The sequence below is a fragment of the Bufo gargarizans genome, chromosome 2, assembly GCF_014858855.1.
Source record: "Bufo gargarizans isolate SCDJY-AF-19 chromosome 2, ASM1485885v1, whole genome shotgun sequence".
Lineage (NCBI taxonomy): Eukaryota > Metazoa > Chordata > Amphibia > Anura > Bufonidae > Bufo > Bufo gargarizans.
Window position 1 is genome coordinate 621,169,437 of NC_058081.1, and position 24,938 is coordinate 621,194,374.

Genomic DNA, 24,938 nt, shown 5'->3' on the forward strand with positions numbered 1-24,938 from the left:
AGTCAGGATGATGAGCAGAGTAAGGAAGTGGAAGAGGAGGTGGTGGACGATATAGTCACTGACCCAACCTGGGAAGGTGGCAAGGCGAGTGAGGACAGCAGTACAAAGGGGGAGGGATCCGCAGCACCGCAACAGGCTGGAAGAGGCAGTGGGGTGGCAAAAGGGAGAAGGCAGGTCACACCAAACAGGCCCGCAACTGTTCCCTGGAGCACACGCTTGCGGAAATCTCCCTTCCCATTCACTATTATATTCTCAACTATATACATTGGGATCTCATTTATCAATTTATTTATTTAAATATTACTGAATTTAATCCTTTTTTATTGCTTTTTTATTGTTGTTCTATTTTATCATTCATATGATCGCCAGTACCAAATTTTATATGCTCTCCTTTTTACTATATTGCTGATATTATATTGTGTTTTTATTGTACTTCCATTGTGTTTTTGCTGTTATAATAAACTAAAGATCCCTATACTTTTAGTGAGTGCCCCACTTCTATTCTTTACACATTATAAAACATTAATGTCTAGTTACACTTCCAGGACTCCCATATAATGGGAGAAATACATGAAAAATACATGTGAGCAGCCACAAGACATAGGCATACATGTGTGTTACCAGATGGTTGGGGGCCGCACAGAATGGTATCAAGGGCCGCATGTGGCCCCCGGGCCGCAGGTTGTGCACCCCTGTTTTAGAGGGTCAGCTCACCTGCCAGCCCTCGCATATAATGTTTTTGAGGGTCAGCTCACCAGCAGGACCTCAACCATAATGTTTTACAGGATCAGCTCACCAACAGGCCCTCATCTACACTCTTTTAGAGGGTCAGCTCAACTGCAGGCACTCGCCCATAATTTTTTTCGATGCTAAGATCAGCAGCAGGCACTCGCCTCTAATGTTTTAAATGGTCAGCTCAGCAGCAGGCCCTCGCCCGTAATGTTTTAAAGGGTCACCAGCAGGCCCTTGCTCCAAATGTTTTTGAAGGTCACCAGCAGGCCAGCAATCATAATTTTTCAAGGGTGTATGATGCCCTCCTTTATGTGTAATAAACAGTGTATTGGAGTGCCGGTTCATTGTAATTTTTGGAAGCCCTTTCACTTAGTGCATAGGCTTTATGAGTGTAGGAGTCTCACTACCTGAACAATTGTACCACAATGTGAAAGAGGCCGTAATTTTTGGCAGCACTTGCACTTTATATACAAGTACATATACAGGAAAGAATGTTTTCTAAAAATGTTTCCTCTAAAATCGATTTTATCTTCAGTTTGGTGCGTATTTTTGTCAGTCTGTAAAAGTGGCGTACTACTCGGACAACATCGTTCCCAGCAGCGACCTGGGAGTCCAAGATGCATCCAGACATCCTCCTTATGCTGTTCCCAAACCATTTTGGTGGTGTTTCCATCAATTTCTGACCTTTTCCTATGAACCAGATTTATTGCTCGGGTTCTCCCATTGACATTCATTGTGCCCGGGTGCTCGATAGAGCACCCGAGCATCCCGAGGTGTTCGACCGAGCACCTAAACACCCGAGGTGCTTGATCAACACTAGCTTCTACCTCACATGGTGTTTTTTTTTTTTTTTGGCCTTATAAACTATGTTACTATTATATATTAAATATGAGCTTGAAATACAAGTATCTGAATCAACTCTTCTTTATGGTATATCAAGGCTTATGTCAAATTTTTTTGTGCCACAAGGAAAATATTGGCATAGGTATCTGTAATATGGGCACAAGAGATCGGATTGGGAAGGTAGTAAAGCTCCAAATCCTTAATACTGTGGCCAGCATCCATGACAGCATTCCTTACCGTCTGCTCATCTAATGACAGACAGAAGAATTTCTTCTCTCCCACCCTATAAAAGGAATTTCCAAGGACCCCAATCAAAACCAAGTGTCCACCAGGCTTCAGCAGGGTTGTAATGTTTCTCAGAGAACAGAAATATGCGTCAATATCTGTGCAGGCTGTTTCCAAACATAGCGCTGTGATCAGGCAATCCGCAGGGGGGATCACTGTGGGATCCAGTGGATTAGTCTTGGTTACATCACACTTCAGAACTTTCTGGATTCTGGATCGTAATTTGTCCCCTTTTTCCTCCCAATTGTCTCTGTTTAAAAGAAATACAAAAACATGATAGCCACAGACAGGCTGCATGGAGAAAATTTTAATATTGGATCTTTTTATCTTATTGGGCCTATGACACTTCCTATGAATCTCCTATAGTTCAATAATTCAGAGGAACCTCAACGATAACCAATTTTCCAAACCAAGAAAGTACATGCCACAAATTAAGGACAAATTAGGTTGTCATATGCTTTTTTATGGGATATATGACCCCGCACAAGGATGTTTTTCCACAGGGAGTTCCACATTAACAGATGGGAATGTGCTAGATATAGTAAAATCCCTATTTCTTTTATACTTTTATATTGTTACACTTTTTGTACTTTATATATGTGTTTTATATTGTTTTAAATCCCTTACTCAAAAATAGCCACTATGCAATGCTCCCCCTCCCATCAAGAAAGGAATGTGAGATCAAGGTGGAGCCTTTATCCAGAGACAACCCCCAAGATGAAACACAGTCTTGGAGAAAGTTTTACCTTATAAGGACATGACCAATCAGAAGCTTACAAGTAGCCTTTGCACAGGACATCCGATGCTTGTATATTTAAACCCCCTCTGCCCGACACATTAAAAGAAAGGAAGTTCATATACTGAACATGGTGTCAGTGTGAATTCTTCTGATGCATGCATCCTTAACAATATAGCTAGTCAGGACAGGGGCAGATATTCAGCAGACATTTGTCTGGATCCATTTCAGGAAAATGAGGCTGTAAGAATAGCTAAAGTGTTTTAGCTGTGACTCAGAACCTCATGCGTATATTACTTTTGTCTTAAAGCAAACCTTTCACCTGCATTTCACTTAATAAACTATCAAAAGTACCTTATAGATCATCCTCATTGTGTTATCATACAGTCTTGTCCCGCTTTTCTGCCATGTATATGCATGAAAAAATCGCCTTATAAAGTACTCTTCTCCAGCTCCACAAGTCACGATAGAAGTCAAGGGGGTAGCCCTTCCCTCACTCCAGGCTGTAACTCCCCTGCCCTAACCCCGCCTCTATGCAGTCTAATTGACACCCGGCTCAGTCGCCGGGACCGCGCTTGTACAGGCGGCGCATGCGCAGTTGGCCTCAGTAGCAGCGCGATCCCGTCTATCGCGCGGACTCAAGCGCGATCCTGTAACTGAATTACGCGCTGCTACCAAGGCCGACGGCACATGCGCCGCCTGTACAAGCGCGGTCCCGGCGACTGAGTCGGGTGTCAATTAGACTGCATAGAGGCGGGGTTAGGGCAGGGGAGTTACAGCCTGGAGTGAGGGAAGGGCTACCCCCTTGACTTCTATCGTGACTTGTGGAGCTGGAGAAGAGTACTTTATAAGGCGATTTTTTTCATGCATATACATGGCAGAAAAGCGGGACAAGACTGTATGATAACACAATGAGGATGATCTATAAGGTACTGTTGATAGTTTATTAAGTGAAATGCAGGTGAAAGGTACGCTTTAGCACATATTTTAAGTTATTTGTGGGAATTATAAGTGGGATAAGAAGTCCACCATACCTCTAACTAGGCTATCTCTGCTGTGTGTATTTTTTTAAATATAAATTATTATGATTCCCATTAGCAGTATTCCGTAGATAGTTATTGTAGGTGAGTGACCTACCTGACACCTTCCAGATCACAAACAATCTTCACAGTCTCTGACCAATCAAAGGTTCCCATTTCACTTCTCAACCATCTCCCCAGCTCTTGTCTATTACTGTCTGTGAAATCAGTTGCAATGATATGAGAAAATGATTCACAGGCAGAGAGGAGATGGTATATTGCTGGTCCAGTTCCAATGTCAACCAAAACATCTCCTCTGAGGCCTCCTGAAAAATGAGATCAGGATATTGAATATGTCTGGAAAAGTCTGATCAGTAGAAAGCCAACCACTGCAATCACAACAGATCATGAAAATGCCGCTCTGAAATGACAAGCAAATCACAATGAAAGGTAAATAATACCTTTCACTTAACGAGTACTTTTAATCCATATCCAAATGAGCAATTAAATTAAGTAGACAGAGGGCAGCCAATGCTTCTTTGTGCACCCTTGCACCTCCTGCTCTGCCCCCCCCTCCTTCTTAATTGACAGTGTCACATTCCTGCATAGTCATCTCATCTGGCTCTGTCAACCAAGAAGGAGGGGTTGGCAGGAGGAGCAAGGGTGAACAAATTGTGATGCTGCATGTAGTGGAGAAGAACCACACACACCATAACCTCAGCTGGTCAACTCACCGCCTTAGAATGATACTGCACATACACATTACCAGCCACTGATAGTGCTCATGATTTGCCAGCAATTATCTGCTACACCTGGACTTGCCAGTGTTTCAGGATGCAAGTCCAAGTGCAGCCCGGCAATATGTGGCAAAGTGCCAGTGTTACCTAGGCCCACTAAGGCTGCCAATTGTGGAACCAGCTGAGGCTATGAGTAAGGACTGATTGTTCAAAATAAATCAGCCAGGCAGGTGTGTACTCTGGATTGCTTTTTTGTTTATAGTAAAAAAAAAAAAAAAAAATTGGATGTTTTTACTATTTTCTACTCTACACATATTCTGTTCCAGAATATGCCCAGGTTATACCAGCATGGTCCATACAAGAAGATGTATAACAAGTAGATGTATAACAAGAGGATGTATAACATATAAGAACACTCATTGAGAAAAAATAATAATGCACCAAGAAGGAGTTGTTGGAATCGAATTAAACTTTAGATGTTTGAATGTAATGATGATATTAGTAAGTCATTACAATATTAGAGAAAAAGGATACGTTTGTTGGGGAAAACTGTACAATTGATAGGAGGCTGTAGTATCCTATTAGTCCACCTTTAGCCTGAATACAAGATGAGATACGGTTGGGCATAGACTCGGGTATACAGGTTCCATGTGGTATTCTGCAGCACATTTGCCCACAGATGTTGCAGCTGGGCCTGTAGATCATGCACACTAGTAGGTTGCTGGTCCCATAAATTGGTGATAAATCTAGCGACCAGGCAGGCAAAGGATGTGTTGCAATCTGATGGAGACATTCCTAGAAAACCCTTGCTGTGTGTGGGCAAGCATTATCCTGCTGAAAAACACGAGTTGGAAGTCCTGCCATTAGAGGCAAAACATGTTGCTGCAGGATGTCTTGAGCTGTTAGTGTCCATTGTATCAGTACTGAGGGTGACCAACTGTGATATGCGATGTCTCCGCAGAGACACTGCGGTCCCTAATGTACGGAACGGCCGCACAACGGCCGTGTGAATGAGGCCTTAACCAGCAAGTGGACCATGTATTCTCTGGGTACACTAATATAGTGGTTACTGTCCCACTGAGTGTGTTCTTTAACTCACAGCACAGAGGACCATAACATACTGTACTCCTTGTCACGGTATAGTAGAACGGGTTCACCCAAGTGGTGACTGGTGTCGCATCTACCTAATCTCCCTCAGTGCAGGTACATTATAAAGCACCAAAGGATATTCCTTTTGGAGGTTGTATATCCAGGGTTAAAAGGCAACCTTCACCTTCACAAGTGATCATCGACCACCAGTATACCCCCAATGCATGTTTAAGGTACTGCAAACATGTTTAATCTGGGATTAAATCTATTATCAGCAGTACCTATAACTTGCATTGGGGTATACTGATGGTAGATCATCACCATTAAAAGTGGAGATTGTCTGTTAACCCCAGATATACTACCTCTGCAGCGACCCGCAGGAGAGACGAGGATGAGAGGACTGGTAGTGAATATGACGGTAGTAGTACTCACAGTTCACAGAGGCAGGGCTCTCCCTGGGTCATGCAGTGAATGGAGTGTGCACCCTTTCTACCCTTGTGCCACTCTGTGGACCTTTCTGGGGCTCCTCTCTAGTGGTAGTTAGTTTGCCCTTGATGGTGGATATTTGGTGGCATGTATGACAGGAGGTCAAATGCAAAAGTGAAAGGATGATGATGTCAATGATCAGGCCCGTTTAGTAGAAACAGATAACAGTCTCTTTACTGAAGATGATGAGAGTATCAGTACAAATGGCAGCAATTGGTACAGTTCTGAGTTATATCACAGTATACTTTCCTCCCAGTAAGGCCGAATGCACACGGCCGTGTTTCATACCAGTGTATTACTGTATTGCGGCGGCAGCAGGAAGTGCACGGCGTCATAGCAACCAATGACGCCCTGCGCTCTTGCTCTCAGCAGGAATCCAGCCCTTATGCCATATATTAAAACGTAATTTTTCTCAGCAATGCGGGCACATATGAACATAGGACTAACACAGATGCCTTCAGCTGCCAAGTGCACATACAACAGGTCAGCCAGTTTCATAGGTACAAATCTACTGACAGATGCCCTTTAACCTTTGGGTAAACAGGTTGAGAATATTCTGAAACTAAAAGAACATTCAGATTTTGTAATGTGTGAAGTATCCCTAGCAAAGGAAATTGAACATGTCTAATACTTTATAAAGGAATGTAAACATAAACAATTCTTGAGGGACTTCTCAGATTTCAAGTCAATTAGGGCCTACTCCATTATTATAAACACTAACAGTGTAACATTACGGACATTTCATCTTAGAAGGTTGAATCCTCGGATATTGAGCAGGGACCGTCGGAAAATAATTCTGGGACCTAATAAAAGGGGCCAACCAAGGAAAAGAGCAATACCCCAGACCTGGGGGTATCTGCAACTGCTATGTCATGTTATATGAATGCTTTATTACAGGGATGGCCAACCTGAGGCTCTCCAGCTGTTGCAAAACTACAACTCCCATCATGCCCGGACAGTCTACAACAGGGCATGGTGGGAGTTGTAGTTTTACAACAGCTGGAGAGCCGCAGGTTGGCCATGCCTGCTTTATTATATACAGTATGTACACCAGCAGATAGTAAGGGATGGATTGTATGGTTGGCACGGGCAGAGTTAACCACCATATTCCTCCTCTCTTAGTAGGAGTGTGTTGGTCATGCTTCCTTCCAGGAGGGGAAGCTCTAGCTAGGACATTAAGGACAAAGGAAGAATGTCCAATTGCTCCTACTCCATAGGTTTTAGGGACCAGTCCTGATTAAACAGTGAGACCCTGAGGATATGGTGCAGAGGATGGGAGTGGTAGTGGCTCTGATGAGATGCTATGTCACAGTGTACTCCCTCAAGTCGTTGCTCCCTAGGGTTTGGTGCAATAAAAAGATGGCATGAAGGAATCAGGCAGATATTGAAGAACAAATGTCTTTCTTTACTGAGTTCAAAGGATATCCAGCTGCAGTCTGTACAAGGTGCCATGTCTCTATCCCCAGCTGATGAAGTATAGTGGAAGGATTCTCTTTCTCCTGATTCACCTTCACTATAGCTATAAACTGGCACCTATGACTATAGGTGTCAAACCGATAAAGGCTTTTAGGTTTGCCTGACCTGGACTATGGTTATGGGCGTCTTAACGTGTTCTCCCTCTTCTGCAGCAGGATCTGTGAAGCTATAGTTGCTGGTCATCCTGCTGACTGTAGCGCTGTGACTCTGAAAAATATCCATATCTTGGACCTTCAGTCTCCCTGGTGTAGCGTTCCTCACAGTTGAGCTGATTAAGACTCTTGGAGCAGGAGCAGATGTTTGTGGTTCCTTGCTCCTCACCAGCCTAGCTAGCTGTGCCCCTCCTGGCAAGAAGTCGGACCAGCCCACTGCTACCAAAAAGGGGAACAATGGGATGGTTAGTTTTGTTCTTAATGCCAAATGTACTTTATCATTTCTGGTGTACTGAGCATAACATGACAATGAAAAGATATAACATAGCATAACAGATCTGGGGTACTGCAATTCTATAGTCCTGTGAGATCACTACTCCAGAGAGACTGCAAGAACACCAAGATACAGCATTACAAGAAGCTACAGCATTGATAGTCAACAAAGTGACCAGCAAGCCACAGCTTTACAGACCCTGCAGCAGATGAGTGACTACAGTTCAGACACCCATCACCTAAACAACATCTAGGCCAGACCAACTCAAAGTCTGCATTACACAGTGGACAACCATAGCCACAAGTGCCAGATTAAATCGGTTAGCCAGAGGTTCAAGATAGCACATCAGAGGTGCCATAAATTGCCACTTTGCCTATCACCATACCTCATCTGGGGATAGAAATTGCACTTTTTACAAACTACTGCTGCTGGATGTACTACAAGTTATCTTTTCCACTGGCTAAAAAGAGACATTATACTTTTACTTTTGGCCTGAGGGAGTCTTTAAATCACCTTTCCACTTCACCAATCCCCAGGGAGCAACAGCCTGAAGGAGTAGACCATGACAAAACATCTCATCAGGGCCACTTGCATCCTCTGCACTTGCTCCTCAGAGGCTCACTGCAAAAGAGCATAAGGCATAACTAGAAGAGGCATAAGGGATAGAGGGAACCATCACAGAATACAGTCTAAGTTTAAGGGAACAAGGGAGTGGAACCTGTCAACCAAAAAAATGATCAAAATCTGTAATTTATGTAAATGTACTCAAACTAGAAATGATATGTGTCTCTTGAGTTAAAGCCTAATATTTGTAAGTGAAACCAGATGTTATGTGATTAGCCAGTAATCTGGAATGGCATAGGTGTCCCGGTGGGGAGTGGGGGAAACTCCCCACCGTACAATGAGAAGCAGGTGGGGTAGCAACTAAGCCAGGACACCGAGGACAGGGAGCAGGCCACTTCCTAATGCTTCCCTAATCCTCTCCCTTACATAAGAACACAGAACAACACACTTACCTGTTGCTGCCACCACGACTGGAACTCAAGCATAAGTACTGGAGCCCTCACACCAAACAGGACAGTGTACCAACAACACACACAGGAATCCAGCACACCAGTTACTGCCTGAACCCCCATGCAGCAAGAGGCAGCGCTGCATCCAGGCTTGTGGTTCCCCCTCCGGGGAACCCTGAGACCCCCTTCCGGAGGCAGAACACACAGGGAACATGTCTAGCAAACATGCTGAACTACAGACACCAACAGACCAGACATGTAACAACCACTAGACAAGACATCCACCCATACATAAACATCACCAAACATATGCAAGGGTAGCAAAGGGAAGGTAGACAACAGGATAACATAGATGACATCGGGGAGACATCGATGTCCCACTAGGTATACACACTGGTTCTGTAGGAGTTGTGTTTGAGATGTGTGGTCTTTATAGGTCGGTTAATATACAGTAGGTGTTCAACCCCATTAGAGGTAGACATATTGTATATGGCATTAACAGGCTTACACAATATTGTAGCCCGTATCTTGATGTTATCCTAAGAGACTATACTTTGAACAGTGATGATACAAAATACAGAGAATGGAAACCTTAATCTATATACCAGCATCAGAGGAGATTACAGGGAGGAGGTACTGTATATGATGGGAGGACTACAACTCAAAGCATACTTTTTTTATAGTTATGGACTACAGGCATGCTTTTAGTGAGACCTGGGATATAGGGTCATGACGTAAGAGAATAATTTCATCCCACATGCCCTTTCCTCCCCCACACCAAGTGATTCTCAAATCTATCCTTTGTATTAATGATTCAATATAATACACCATCTAGACAGTTTTTGTAATATAAATGTCCCCCAGTTTCATCCCTTTTCCCCTTGATGTCTTGAGACTTGTATTACCAAATGCAGGATAACATACTGTAGCACCCTGGTGTAAGGGTACCTTGGACTATGAACATTTGTGGACATTTGTTCCTATTGCTACTGTGGAAAGCCAATAAACTCCATACTTTTTTGCACTTTGAATGGTTAACTTGCACTATGATTTATGCCGTTGTGTGCACTTATGCTGTTTCATATTATTAAACTACATTTATATGTTTGTTGTTATATGTTCTGTTTATTTGCACTGTTATTGCAGTTATTATACCTTGCACTGAACTGTGGAAAAGGTTAATGCACACCCAGCTAATAAAAGACTTTATGATTTTCTACCTATGCAATGTTTTGGAGGAAAAACAGACACATTGACCTTCTGACTGATTTAATTCCGTTGTTTATATCCAAAGACTTGTTTATGTCTGAAAAAACTGCTCGGTCATTTCCATAGACTCCCATTGAAACTCTATCAGTCTGTGACAGAATAAAACTGTAACATTGTTTCTGTTTAGCCTACAGTGCTGCCCATAATTATTCATACCCCTGGCAAATTTTGAACTAAAGTTACTTTTATTCAACCAGCAAGTAATTTTTTGACAGGAAATGACATAGGTGTCTCCCAAAAGATAATAGGACGATGTACAAGAGGCATTATTGTGGGGAAAAAAAACATTTGTTATCTTTTATTTACATTTGAGCAAAAAGTGTCCAGTCCAAAATTATTCATGCCCTTTTCAATAATCAATAGAAAAGCCTTTATTGGTTATTACAGCAATCAAACGCTTCCTATAATTGCAGACCAGCTTTTTGCATGTCTCCACAGGTATTTTTACCGTATCATCTTTAGCAATGAGCTCCAAATCTTTTAGGTTGGAGGGTCTTCTTGCCATCACCCTGCTCTTTAGCTCCCTCCACAGATTCTCAATTGGATTCAAGTCTGGACTCTGGCTGGGCCACTCCAAAACGTTAATGTTGTTGTCTGCTAACCATTTTTTCACCACTTTTGCTGTGTGTTTTGGGTCATTGTCATGCTGAAATGTCCACTGGTGCCCAAGGCTAAGTTTCTCTGCAGACTGCCTGATGTTGTTGTTGAGAATCCCCATGTTTTGCTCTTTTTTCATGGTGCCGTTTACTGTGATTAGGTTCCCTGGTCCATTGGCTGAAAAACACCCCCAAAGCATCAGGTTCTCACCACCATGTTTGACAGTGAGGATGGTGTTCTTTGGGTTGAAGGCTTCTCCTTTTTTACGCCAAATGAAGGAAACATCATTGTGAACAAACAATTCAATTTTTGTTTTATCTGTCAAAGTCTTCTTCTTTGTCCAGATGAGCTTTTGCAAAGGCCAAGCGAGCTTTTGTGTGTCTTATCTGGAGAAGTGGCGTCCTCCTTGGTCTGTATCCGTGGAACCCAGCAGTGTGCAGTGTCCGTTGGATTGTCTGCCTTGAGACATTGCCACCAGCAGAGCCCAGATTCACCAGGATGGCCTTGGTGGTGATCCTTGGATTCTTTTTCACCTCTCTAACTATCCTCCTGGCCAGCACAGGTGTCACTTTTGGCTTCCGACCACGTCCTCTGAGATTTTCCACAGTGCAGAACATCTTGTATTTTTTAATAATACGTTGCCACTGGAACTTGAAAACAGTTAGAAATGGCCTTGTAGCCTTTTCCTGACTTGTGAGCAGCCACAATGCACAGCCGCAGGTCCTCACTGAGCTCCTTTGTCTTAGCCATGACTGTCCACAAATCAACTGCAGAGAGCTGCTGTTTTTCACCTGTTGAGTTGATTAAAACAGCGGTTGCCAATAAATCAGGATAATTTGGATGCTTTAGAACAGCTTGGACTATTTGTAATGGTATAGAACTCTTGATTTTCCCACAGACTGTGACAATTTGTGAAGGGTATGAATAATTTTGGACTGGACACTTTTTGCTCAAATGTAAATAAAAGCTGAGAAATGTTTTTTTTCCATAATAATGCCTCTTGTACATCGTCTTATTATCTTTTGGGATACACCTATGTCATTTCCCGTCACAAAATTACTTGCTGGTTGAATAAAAGTAACTTTATGTCAAAATTTGACAGGGGTATGAATAATTATGGGCAGCACTGTATGTTTATCCCCTCCACCCATCCCACTAGAAGTTTAGCTAGTTTTAATTCAACTGGAAACTGTATGTAAAGAGAACAGTTAGAGCCCTCTGTTGTCTGCAGATAGGGACCAGTGCTTAGATGGAAAGACTCTGCTAGACTGCTGAGATGTTAAGATGCTGAGATGAGGATAAGCAGACCCTGGGTCACCAGCCTTTTGACCAGGGAACCAGCTGGATGACTGAGCCACAGACCCTGGGCCACCAACCCTTTAACAAGGAAGCCAGCCTTCTGAGAGAGATAGGGAAATCTAGCTCATGCCTGAAACCTACTTCTGTCAGGGAGAAGCCAGCTCAGTGCTGTTCCTGTATTGTTTTGCACTTGAGTTCCTCTAGAAAAGAAGCACACTGGTTTACTGCAAACCCTGGTTCTGTGGACTGATTTCCAATTGGGGTGCACACCCCTTCCCTTCCCTTCAGGGAAGCAGCAATACAAGGTGACACCTCAACAGTGTCCAAAGGACCTATTGTAGCGTTGGGACCACCCCAAACTTGGCCACTGCAATACCAATCTGGTATGGTGATAGCTTTGGTTTCAGATCCCTGCATACATATTTGGAATACACCTATGTCAAGATTTATCTAATTTGCAATCCATCTGAAGATATTAGGGGAGATTTATCAAAGCTGGTGCAAACTGGCTTAGTTGCCCATAGCAGCAATTCGAAATTCTACCTTTCATTTTTCAGAGCTCCTTTGGAAAATGAAATTCTCGCTCTCATTGGTTGCTATAGGCAACTAAGCCAGTTTTACTTTGCACCAGTTTTGATAAATCACCCATTATCATATATATATATATATATATATATATATATATATATCCCTTGTAGCTAGGGACTATCAGGCACAATTATTAAGACTAGCGATGTGGAGGCTAGCCTTTACCTAACTTTTTTGCTTTCTCCAGCAGGATGTCCAACAATCTAAAATCTACACCAGCTCCCTTGCTGGAGTAGATTCAAAGGGAACCTGTCACCGGGATTTTGTGTATAGAGCTGAGGACATGGGTTGCTAGATGGCCGCTAGAACATCCACAATACCCAGTCCCCATAGCTCTGTGTGCTTTTATTGTGTAAAAAAAAAACGATTTGATACATATGCAAATTACCCTGAAATGAGTCCTGTCCCTGACTCATCTCAGGGACAGGACTCATCTCAGGTTAATTTGCATATGTATCAAGTAGTTTTTTTTTAGAACAAAATGGGACAAAATCTGTCATCGATATATGCCACAAAATTGAGACCCTATAGGTGAACTGTTGGATAGATTTTCAATACAGTGTCATGATATTGTAGCAGAACTACATGCACCTTTCTCCTCCTCACCCTTACATGATCAGTCCATCTTGCTTATATTTTATCATATAACACACTACTGAGACTTTATATTTGTAACAACATCAATATGCCAACTAAGCAGCCCCCTTAGTAAATGAATCTATTCATACATTTTATTTATTTATTTTTTCCCCATCTTTTTGAACCTGCATCACCATATGTAATGTATCAATCTGGTGGCGTAACTAATTTGGTGTTACACTCATACACTTACCAGATTAGTTGATACCTGTGTACAAGGAGAAAAAGACAATACAAGGGAGCCTCTCAGCCAAGATATATGTGCAAATAATAAATGCTGAATGATAACAGAGAGCACTAGCTTGGGAGCTCATCTTGTTGAGTTGTGCAGAGGCATAACCTTCAACAAGACAATAAAGTGTTAGGTATACTGCAAGTCAGGGAGGCTCTGGACTTCCAAGTTCAATGAAGCAGCAGTGAGAAGAGTCAGTGATCAATATCAGGTATTTCAGAGAAGGATCGGGAAACAGAAATCAAGTGGTTCTTCAGCCCACTGGGATTGGAAATTCTCAGGACCTACAGTTGAAACCAGAAGTTTACATACACTATATAAAAAGACACATATGCATGAAATCAAAATAAACCTTTCCAGTTTTTGGTTAATTAGGATTACCATAATTATTATTTGCCAAATGCCAGAATAATGAGAGAGAGAAAATGTTTTAAGGCATTTTTTATTACTTTCTGCAAAGTCAAAAGTTTACATACATTCATTATTATTTGGTACCATTGCCCTTAAACTGTATGACTTGGGTCAAACGTTTTGGATATCCTTCCACAAGCTTCTTACAATAGTTGGTCAGAATTTGGGCCCATTCCTCCTGACAAAACTGGTGTAACTGCCTTTTCAACTTTGCCCATACATTTTCAATAGGATTGACATCAGGGCTTTGTGATGGCCACTCCAAAACATTGACTTTGTTATCCATAAGCCACTTTGTAACCGGTTTGGCAGTATGCTTCAGGTCATTGTCCTTTGGAAGACCCATTTCCACCCAAGCTTTAACTTCCTGGCTGATGTCTTGGGATGTTGCTTCAGTATTTCCACATAATCTTCTTTCCTCATGATGGTCATTATGGCCAAAAAGTTCAATTTTCGTTTCTGACCACAGGACATGTCTCCAAAAATGTAGGTCTTTGTTCCTGTGTGCATTTGCAAACATTAATCTGGCTTTTTTGGAGTAATGGCTTCTTCCTGGCAGAGTGGCCTTTCAGCCCATGTTGATACAGTACTCGTTTCGCTGTGGATATTGACACAATCTTTCCAGCTTCCACCATCATCTTCACAAGGTCTTTTGCTTTTGTTCTTGGGTTGATATGCACATGTCGGACCAAAGCACGTTCATCTCTGGGAAGCTCCTTCCTGAGCGGTATGATGGCTGGACATTCCCATCTTGTTTGTACTTGCGTATAATTGTTTGTAGCGATGAACGAGGCACCTTCAGGTATCTTGAAATTGCACCCAAGGTTGAGCCAGTGTCACGGACGGTGTACAGGAAACAAGACAAAGCAACATGCATATATGACTCACTGGATCCAAAGCTAAGGAACCAAAAGGGAGACCCCTGCACAAGACCTGAGACTTTCCCTGGCTGCTCAGCCTATGCAAAGATCCCAGAGGTGGATGGTTGCATATCCACGTACCTCGACTATATAACCCCTGAACACCCTACAATAGTGAGGGGACACGACCACCGGCTCCCTACACCAGACACGGAGAGAGTCAGGGTCACCTGGGATCCAGCAAACAGAAAATAACAGATAAATGTTCAGCACTTAACTTTGTAGCAGAGTGGAAAACAGGATCAGCATGCACACACACTCCAGGAAGTAGTATAAGCCGCCCAGTAATGCATTATGGGGAGGAATTTAAAGGGAAGCAATCAGTCCAACTACATGACAGCTGAGAGAGGTTAACGAGATGAGGAACTGAACAGCACAAAGAAAACTCAAGGAGGAGGTTCTGAAAGGCTTCTGTCAGAGCTTCTCAGCTGTCTGGTTGTGACAGCCAGACTTGTGCAAGTCCACAATTCTCTTCCTGATATCTTGGCCGATTTCTTTAGACTTTCCCATGATGCTACACAAAGAAGCAGTGTGTTTCAGGGGTGCATTTTAATACATTCACAGGTGTGTCTCTAATTAACTCAGATGTTACCAACAAACCTAACAGAAGTTTCCAAACACATGTCATCATCATATCGGCAGTCCAGAATTGTTTAAAGGTATAGTAATCTTAGCGTATGTACATTTTTGAAATTGCAGAAAGTAATAAAATTGCCTTAACCCTTTAAGGCCCAAAGGTTTTTTTTTTTGCATTTTTGTTTTGTGCTCCCTGCCTTCCCAGAGTCATAACGTTTTTATTTTTCTGTTCACATAGCCATATAAGGGGTAGTTTTTTGTGGGACAAGTTGTACTTTCCAATGCCACCATTTAATATTGCATATTATGTAGTGGGAAGTGGGAGAAAATATTTCAATTGGGGTGAAATTGCAAAAAAAAAAGCAATTCCACCACAGTTTTACGTTTTTTTTTTTTGCAATGTTCGATGTGCGATAAAACTGACCAGTTACTTTTATTCTACAGGTCAGTACGAATTCGGCAATACCTTATATGTATAGTTTTTCTTGCGTTTTGATAGTGATAAAAAAGAAATTAAACTGTTTTATTTTTTTGTTGCCATATTTTGACCCCTATAACTTTTATGTAATTACGTGTACAGAGCTATTATTTGCGAGGTGATCTGAACTTTTCATTGATACCATTCTGGGGTGTGTATGACTTTTTGATCACTTTTTCTTAAATTTTTTGTAATAAATATAGCAACCAAAAATGGCGAATCGGCCATTTGGACGCTTTTTCTGTTTTGCTGTTTGCCGTATGGGGAATATATTTTTATATTTTTATACTATGATGTACATTTTTTTATTTTTTTAGTTCTTTTATATTTATTTTTTGCACTTTTTTTTATAGTTTCCATAGGGAACTATAATATGCAATCATTAGATTGCTATTATTATAGATTCCAATGCACTTGGGCTCCATAGGAAATACTATGCAGCAGCCTCCTGTCATTCATAAAGACAGGGGCTGCTACATACACGCTCTGGCTCCTCCGATCGCCACATGGGGGAGCCAGAGCACAACCGAGAGCTTTCGGTTTTCAGCACGCTCAGATGCCGTGGTCAGGATTGACCATGGCATCTAAGGGGTTAAATGTCCGCGATCGGCATTACTGCCGGTTGTAGACATTAGCTGCAGGTGTCTGCTAGAAGAAGCAGACGGCCACCCGCGGCAATGGTGCCCGCAGCAGGCAGGAGCAGGCACCATCTTTAAACACTCGCCCAGCGCCGTAAAGGGGTTAAAACATTCTCTCCCTCATTATTCTGGCATTTGGCAAATAATAATAATTATAGTAATCCTAATTGACCAAAAACAGGAAAGGTTTATTCTGATTTCATGTTAGATATTAAAAAAAAAATATATTCATATGTGTCTTTTTATATAGTGTATGTAAACTTCTGGTTTCAACTGTATATCACCATATGCAGTACAACACGTTAATTTAGTGTAGTGACATATTACATTATATACTTACCTAACTAAATGGCAAGTAGCCTAACTTACCTAATTGTGCCAAGATTTATTTTATTTGAGACACAACCGGATTCCATGTCCTTGCTTTGCTCTTGAATGTCCTTATACTCCTTATACTCCTTAGGGCATCTCCAAGTCTACTGCTTCTGATAGCTATATTGTTCTCCGCTTGGCCACAGAGCCTGTCTGCTACCCATGGGCCCTTTCCTTCTTGTATATCTGCTTGATGTCATTTGAGAAGAGGCTTCTATCCAGAGGATAGATCATCAGTTTAAACAAAGTGAAGAACTCCTTTAAGGTTCTCAAATAGCTGCACTCTGCTCTGAATAGCAATGTAAAGCTGTCAATAGCTGACAGTGTGTGATCATACTCAGCAAAATGTGGTCCTGGGCAAAATCAAAAGGGGGCCCACATCTCTTAATAATGTGCTAAAAACAGAGTCTGACATCCCACACTTCCGCCAATCAGCTGTTTGAGGAGACGGCGCAGGCTGTTCACTGCTATTGTCCCATAGACATACAGCAGCAGAGCAGGGAAAGAGGAGGGAGACGGCACAGCGCACACCGTCTCCTCAAACAGCTGACCCCCAATCTAATATTACTGACCTATCCTAAGGATAAGTCATCAATATGAAAAAACCCAGAGAACCTCTTGAAGCTACCCCCAATACTGTGCCTGTTGTGCTCCCCCCCATTTCCACAAACACTATACTATACACCCAGACTGCCATTGTAACGAATCACCTGGCACCCCGACTGAGTACCTCCGTTTACGGATGCGCCTAGCGTTTCCTGAGGCTTCCAAGCACTCTGGCAGACACCACAATCACCAAACCGAAGAAGCAGATAAATCCTCTTGATGCATATGAATGCTGTAGACAGTTGAATAGGAAACCATACGAATAGGTTTACACTCCTAGCAGTCAAACTGGGACAGCATGCAATAAATCCTCCCCCAAGAATGAGACGACACTTCACCTTGAGGGTAAAAACAGGAACTCCCTTTATTTTAACACAAGCATTGATTTATACACATCTTCCAACAAGGTACCACCCACAGGCTCTGCAAAAACAGCCAATCATATGTATCTACAGTATTTAAACCTTCCCAGCAATTGTACACAAAATCCCCTTCCCTCTATCTGTAACGCAATAAACAAAACACAATGAGCATTGTCTGAGATGTAATTAACCAACACAATAAGCATTGTCTCAGACGCAATCCACAAAATACAATTACCAAACGTAATGGACTAACTTGAACCCTGGCATGCACATATACAATTTAACCGAACACATAATAACATACATAGTATTTAAGACAGCCTGAATGCAATCTGCTACCCAGTCTAAAAGGGGCATTGTTCCTAAAAGTCATAACATGGCCATTAAAGGGCCAGTAGCAGCAATATAAAATACCACATGCCCAAATATTGCATTCAAACGTACCAAATCACCAGGGGCCATAGTCAGCAGGTAGGAGGCGGGCAGCCAGGCCTCTCCAATGCCCAGTGGCGAGGCGGGTTCCGCCACAGCCATCATTAGTAATAGTGCCCCCAATAGTGATAATACTCCCCAAGATAGCCCCCATTAGTAGCAATGCCCTCCATATTGCGTCAAATAATAACACCCCTACAGTACCTAGTAGTAATAATATAACCATAATGCTCCTAGTGGCTCTAATGTCCCCCTGTAGTGCCCCCCCACTAGTTCCAATATATAATGCTTGACCCATAGTGCCAATATACAGTACAGACCAAAAGTTTGGACACACCTTCTCATTCAAAGAGTTTTCTTTATTTTCATGACTATGAAAATTGTAGATTCACACTGAAGGCATCAAAACTATGAATTGACACATGTGGAATTATATACATAACAAAAAAGTGTGAAACAACTGAAAATATGTCATATTCTAGGTTCTTCAAAGTAGCCACCTTTTGCTTTGATTACTGCTTTGCACACTCTTGGCATTCTCTTGATGAGCTTCAAGAGGTAGTCACCTGAAATGGTTTTCACTTCACAGGTGTGCCCTGTCAGGTTTAATAAGTGGGATTTCTTGCCTTATAAATTGGGTTGGGACCATCAGTTGCGTTGTGGAGAAGTCAGGTGGATACACAGCTGATAGTCCTACTGAATAGACTGTTTGTATTATGGCAAGAAAAAAGCAGCTAAGTAAAGAAAAACGAGTGGCCATCATTACTTTAAGAAATGAAGGTCAGTCAGTCCGAAAAATTGGGAAAACTTTGAAAGTGTCCCCAGGTGCAGTCACAAAAACCATCAAGCGCTACAAAGAAACTGGCTCACATGCGGACCGCCCCAGGAAAGGAAGACCAAGAGTCACCTCTGCTGCGGAGGATAAGTTCATCCGAGTCACAAGCCTCAGAAATCGCAGGTTAACAGCAGCTCCGATTAGAGACCAGGTCAATGCCACACAGAGTTCTAGCAGCAGACACATCTCTAGAACAACTGTTAAGAGGAGACTGTGTGAATCAGGTCTTCATGGTAGAATATCTGCTAGGAAACCACTGCTAAGGACAGGCAACAAGCAGAAGAGACTTGTTCGGGCTAAAGAACACAAGGAATGGACATTAGACCAGTGGAAATCTGTGCTTTGGTCTGATGAGTCAAAATTTGAGATCTTTGGTTCCAACCACCGTGTCTTTGTGCGACGGAGAAAAGGTGAACGGACGGACTCTACATGCCTGGTTCCCACCGTGAAGCATGGAGGAGGAGTGATGGTGTGGGGGTGCTTTGCTGGTGACACTGTTGGGGATTTATTCAAAATTGAAGGCATACTGAACCAGCATGGCTACCACAGCATCTTGCAGCGGCATGCTATTCCATCTGGTTTCAGTTTAGTTGGACCATCATTTATTTTTCAACAGGACAATGACCCCAAACACACCTCCAGGCTGTGTAAGGGCTATTTGACCATGAAGGAGAGTGATGGGGTGCTGCGCCAGATGACCTGGCCTCCACAGTCACCGGACCTGAACCCAATCGAGATGGTTTAGGGTGAGCTGGACTGCAGCGAAGAGTGAAGGCAAAAGGGCCAACAAGTGCTAAGCATCTCTGGGAACTCCTTCAAGACTGTTGGAAGACCATTTCAGGTGACTACCTCTTGAAGCTCATCAAGAGAATGCCAAGAGTGTGCAAACCAGTAATCAAAGCAAAAGGTGGCTACTTTGAAGAACCTAGAATATGACATATTTTCAGTTGTTTCACACCTTTTTGTTATGTATATAATTCCACATGTGTTAATTCATAGTTTTGATGCCTTCAGTGTGAATCTACAATTTTCATAGTCATGAAAATAAAGAAAACTCTTTGAATGAGAAGGTGTGTCCAAACTTTTGGTCTGTACTGTATATATATATATATATATATATAGCAGAAAAAAACACTGGCAGCACCACCCAAAGAAAGTATAAAGGAAAAAGAACGGGTGCAAAGTCCAAGTATGGTAACAGGTGCTTACCCACTTGTACAGAGTAAAAATCGGACTGCACTCCAAAACGTTTCTTCAGGAAAATAGTGTGTATTTATTCACCCATATGGTGGCAAAGAGCGACGTTTCGGCTCAAACATGAGCCTTTCTCAAGCCATATGAAATGTTCCACCATAGTGCCAGTATGTATATAATGCTCCTTCATTCCTCCCCAGTAGTGCCAAGTATATATAATGATCTCCTTTCCCCCATCCCCCATCCCAGATCTCCTTTCCCCCATCCCCCAGCAGTGTGGACATTTAATATTAAAAAAAACACAAAAAAAACAACTGCCTCAGTTTTATCCGTGTGCTGTCCGCATCCGTTGCTCCGTTCCATGGCCCCGCAAAAAATATATAACATGTCCTATTCTTGTCCGTTTTGCGGACAAAAATAGGCATTTCTACAATGAGCCGCCTGTTTCGTTCCGCAAATTGCGGAAGGCACACGGGCAGCTTCCGTTTTTTGCAGATCCGCGTTTTGCTGACCTAAAAAGACGGAACAGTCGTGTGCATGTACCCTAAACCTGTTATCAGCAGTACCTAAAACATGCATTTGGAGTACACTGGTGGTAGATGATCACTACTGAAGGTGGATGATGTCTGTTAACCGAGGATATACAGCCTCCGATAAGAGTATCCTTCAGTGTTTTACAATCAACATCTGCTGAGGGAGATTAGGTGGATGGGATACCAATCACCTCACAGGCGGACCTACATATACTGTGACAATGTTATGGTCCCCTTTGCTGTTTGTTGAAGAAAACACACTCACTGGGACAATAAGCACTATATTAGGGTACCCACAGAATACATTGCTCATTTGCTGGTTAATGATCCTTCCCCAACAACCTAAGAAAAGAATTGAAGGCATTTAAGTAGGTGGGACATATAGTATAGTTATTTTAAGGGATATGGAATAAATGTTATTTTGTAATATTTCCATTATGTTCTGGGAGATTCAAGATCAGACAGTGGAACACAGTTGAGGCTGCTATTTAGGACAATTCTACGGTATCTAGGTAAAGTATGCCGCACTTACCTGGTCCAAATGTTTCAAATAATTTTTTTAGGCGGAACATTAGAATGTCGTCTCTTCCAGATCCTAGACTACAGAATGAGGCCAGATATGCTTTGGGGTCAAAGCTGGACTGATATATTTCCCCTCCAGTAAACTCCATGTTGAAACACAGAAATGATCTTGTACAGTATGTAGATGTATATATAAGCAGTAACTGACATAACCTCAGCCTCCACTATTAATGATTAATGAGGCTCTGGCTGTCATATATTTGTGTAGAAAACATGTCCTATAAACATCAGCATTACTCAATCTAAAGTTATACATAAACTGCAAGTCAATGTTTTCTCCTGTCCTCTAATACCTTTTTCTATGAGATGAGTTTGCTGACGTGCTCATTAGTGATTACTGTCTTTCTAAGTTATCACAATGCTCATATTACCTCAGGGGCTTAGCTAGTGAATTCTGACTGGCATGTGTCAGGAGGCCACCCATGCCAACCATGCCTTGGTCAGGGGATGCTTAGATTTAAAGGGGTTGGCCCATCTGATACATGAGGGACATATCGCTAGGGTTAGAGATATGCCTCTGGGACCCGCACCTATCTCTAAAATGGAACCCACACAGTGAAGGAGAGTGGACCGCACATGCTCGGCCGCCCTCCATTCATTTCTAAGAGACTACAAAAAATAGCCGAGCTCAGCTATTTCCATCAGCCCCATAGAAGTGAATGGTGCTCTGGCTATGTTTGCGCACTGCGCTTCCCATTAATTTCTATGGGACGTCTGAATATAGCTAAGCGTGCTGCTCAGCTATTTTCAGCACGCCTACAGAAATGAATGGAGGGCGGCCACGCATGGTCTGCTCTTCTTCACTTTGCAGGCTCTGTTCTAGAGATAGATGCGGGTCTCAGATGTGAGACCCGCACCTATCATACATTGGGAGCATCCTAGCGATATGACCTCAATGTATCAGATGGGCTAACTACTTTAAGGCTACTCTGGGTTTGGGGATAAGCAGCAGGAGTAGAGGCTCATTTTGCCTTTGTTTTGAAACCCTAAGTGTATGCAATGTATTAATAATTATATATGTGTGTATGTTTGTGTGTACAGTCCTGAAAAAACTAAGTACGCCCTCTTTGAATTCTATGGTTTTAGGTATCAGGTCATAATATTTAAAAAAAAATCTGGTCCTTAGAATGTCTTACAATTAGGTAAATCCGACTATACACTACAGATTCCACTGTGTCATTTTTTATTCAACAAAAATGAAGACAACATGGTAAAGCCATCTGTGAAAAAGCAAGTACACCCCAAAAATCAATAACTTCTACAACTGTCTTTAGCAGCAATAACTTGAAGCAATTGTTTTTTGCATGAGTTTATCAGTCTCTCAGATAGAAGTTTTAGCCCACTTTTCTCTATAACGTGATTCATTTCATTGATGTTTGTGAACATTCATTTATTCACAGCTCTCTCTCTCACCATTTAAATTGGGTAGGGTTGGTCTGGACTTTGACTGGGTCATTGCAACACCTTAGTTCTTTCCTTTTTTTAGCCATTCTATTGCTGACTTGCTAGTGTGCTTGGGATCATTGTCCTGTCGCATGAACCAGTTTCAGACAAGCTTTAACTGTTGAATAGATGTCCTCACATTTGACTCTAGAATGTTTTGATATATAGAGTAGTCCATGGCCAACTCAATGACTGCAAGCCCAAATCATCACCCCACTGTGCTTAGCAGTTGGTATGAGATGTTTGTGCTACTTTGCAGTGTTGGGTTGTCACTAAATGTGGTTCTGTGCATTATGGCCAAACACCTCCATTTTGGGCTTGTATGTCCAAAGAACATTGGCCCAGATTTACTAATGTATCTGCACCAAAAATTGGTCTACAGTTGCACAATATGGTGCAATTTGGAACATCTAGGGTTTCAACACTTTTTTCTGACATGCTTGACAGGGGGTGGGGCTTATAGCAAAGTGTTATTGCTCCAGTATTTCCAAATTGTACTCTCATGAACTTAAACATTTAACATGCTGAGGTCTGTAGAGCCTTAGATGCAGATCTTCGGATGAATTTGCTGGGACATCCACTCCAGGGAAGATTGTCAACTGTGTTTAATGTTTCCTACTTGTTAATAATTTTTCTCACTGCAGAAGGATAGATGGACTTCATATTATGTGGAAATTAATTTAACCCTTCCCTGATTGATGGACACAACTGCTTCTCTAGTATCATCGCTGATCTCTGTTCTCCTTTACATTTTGTTAACGTGTGAGATTGTGAAATAGCTCTTATTGCATGAACACTGATATTTAGCTGTTTGGCCACAAGAGGCTTCTGTTTCCCCACACAGCTAAACAGACTGCTCAGATTTAAATATTCATAGGAGGTGGAGCTGTATGTCTAGAGCAGTGATGGCTAACTCCAGCTGTGGTAAAACTACAACTCCCAAGATGCCCCCCTTGCTTGGCTGCTCTCAGAACTCTGTAGCAATAAATGGAGCATGCTGGGAGTCGTAGTATCACCACAGCTGGAGTGCCAAGGTTAGCCATCACTGGCCTAGAGGAAGGAAGCAGGCATCCATCTTAGTTGCAGACTGGAAAAGTGGTGAGAGAAGAAATCCATTAACATCCTGGCGTGGAATCACCTTTTGCGACCAGGACTGCAGCCAAGTGAAGCTGATCGTGTCAAGGACCCGGATCCCGTCCTGGAGAAGGAGTACAGCTGCCAGGATCACTTATGAGAGCTGAAGAGCAAAGCAATGGACCCTGCGGTTCCGCACGTGTGTTGGATCAGCCTTTTGTTCGGTTCGCAGTCACCAGCTGAGGCAGAGCAGACCCAGGTCGGTAAGACAGAGCGCGCATGCACCTCAAAATAAGATTGGCGCCTAAATACTAGAGACGGAGATCAAACCTGCGGTAGTTAGTTAGTGTTGCTGAGTGGCAGCCTACCAAGAATTGCTGCTTGTTTATCAAAAAGACTTATCAAGTTTTGGTTTGCTCCAAAGAACAGAGAGGACTTCACCATAATCTCCAGTTACTCCAGCGTGTTTATCGGGAGTGATTTATATTAGACACGTGCCACATTACAAGTTGAGGGGGAAACCCCTGTATAGGCCGGTTAGATTGTCAGCTGCTGTGTCGCACCGCGGGCTAGCCTGTATCTCACACACACACACACACAATTATTCCTGTTCTTCAGGGTAATAACAGGTAAGGCGAGGTATAGTTAACTCTGCTCGCAGTAGTTAAAGCACAAGTGTTTTCCGACTACCATCGCAGGGTGCCGTGCTGTGCGCCACAGGGGTCTCAGCCTTGGGTAATCTGATTTTATGTTCACTGCATTTGAAACTGTGTGATATCCTGTTTAATTTCACAATTCAGTAAAGTTTCTGTTTTTGTACAAGAGTTGGTGTCAGAGTCGTTTTCCTTGTTCGTGACTTTGCTGTATCCTTGGGAGCCCACCCCGGTACACAGCTTACAACTGCATGCCTGAATGCTCCAGACCAGCAAACGGACCAAACTTCTGCTTTTATAGAAGTGATCACACAGGCTGATCAATTAATCAAAGGCATTTTAATAGCAGCGCTTGGAAAT

General features: G+C 42.4%; 1 protein-coding gene across 1 annotated transcript; it reads right to left on the reverse strand.

The window, feature by feature from the left end:
* Positions 1 to 1,674: 1,674 nt before the first annotated feature.
* Positions 1,675 to 21,497, reverse strand: LOC122926837 (indolethylamine N-methyltransferase-like). The gene is made up of 3 exons (XM_044278340.1): positions 21,359 to 21,497; positions 3,734 to 3,941; positions 1,675 to 2,110 (listed from the first exon to the last, which is right to left on the reverse strand). The coding sequence occupies exons 1-3, from the start codon at positions 21,495 to 21,497 to the stop codon at positions 1,675 to 1,677; spliced, it is 783 nt and encodes a 260-aa protein (XP_044134275.1).
* Positions 21,498 to 24,938: the final 3,441 nt, after the last annotated feature.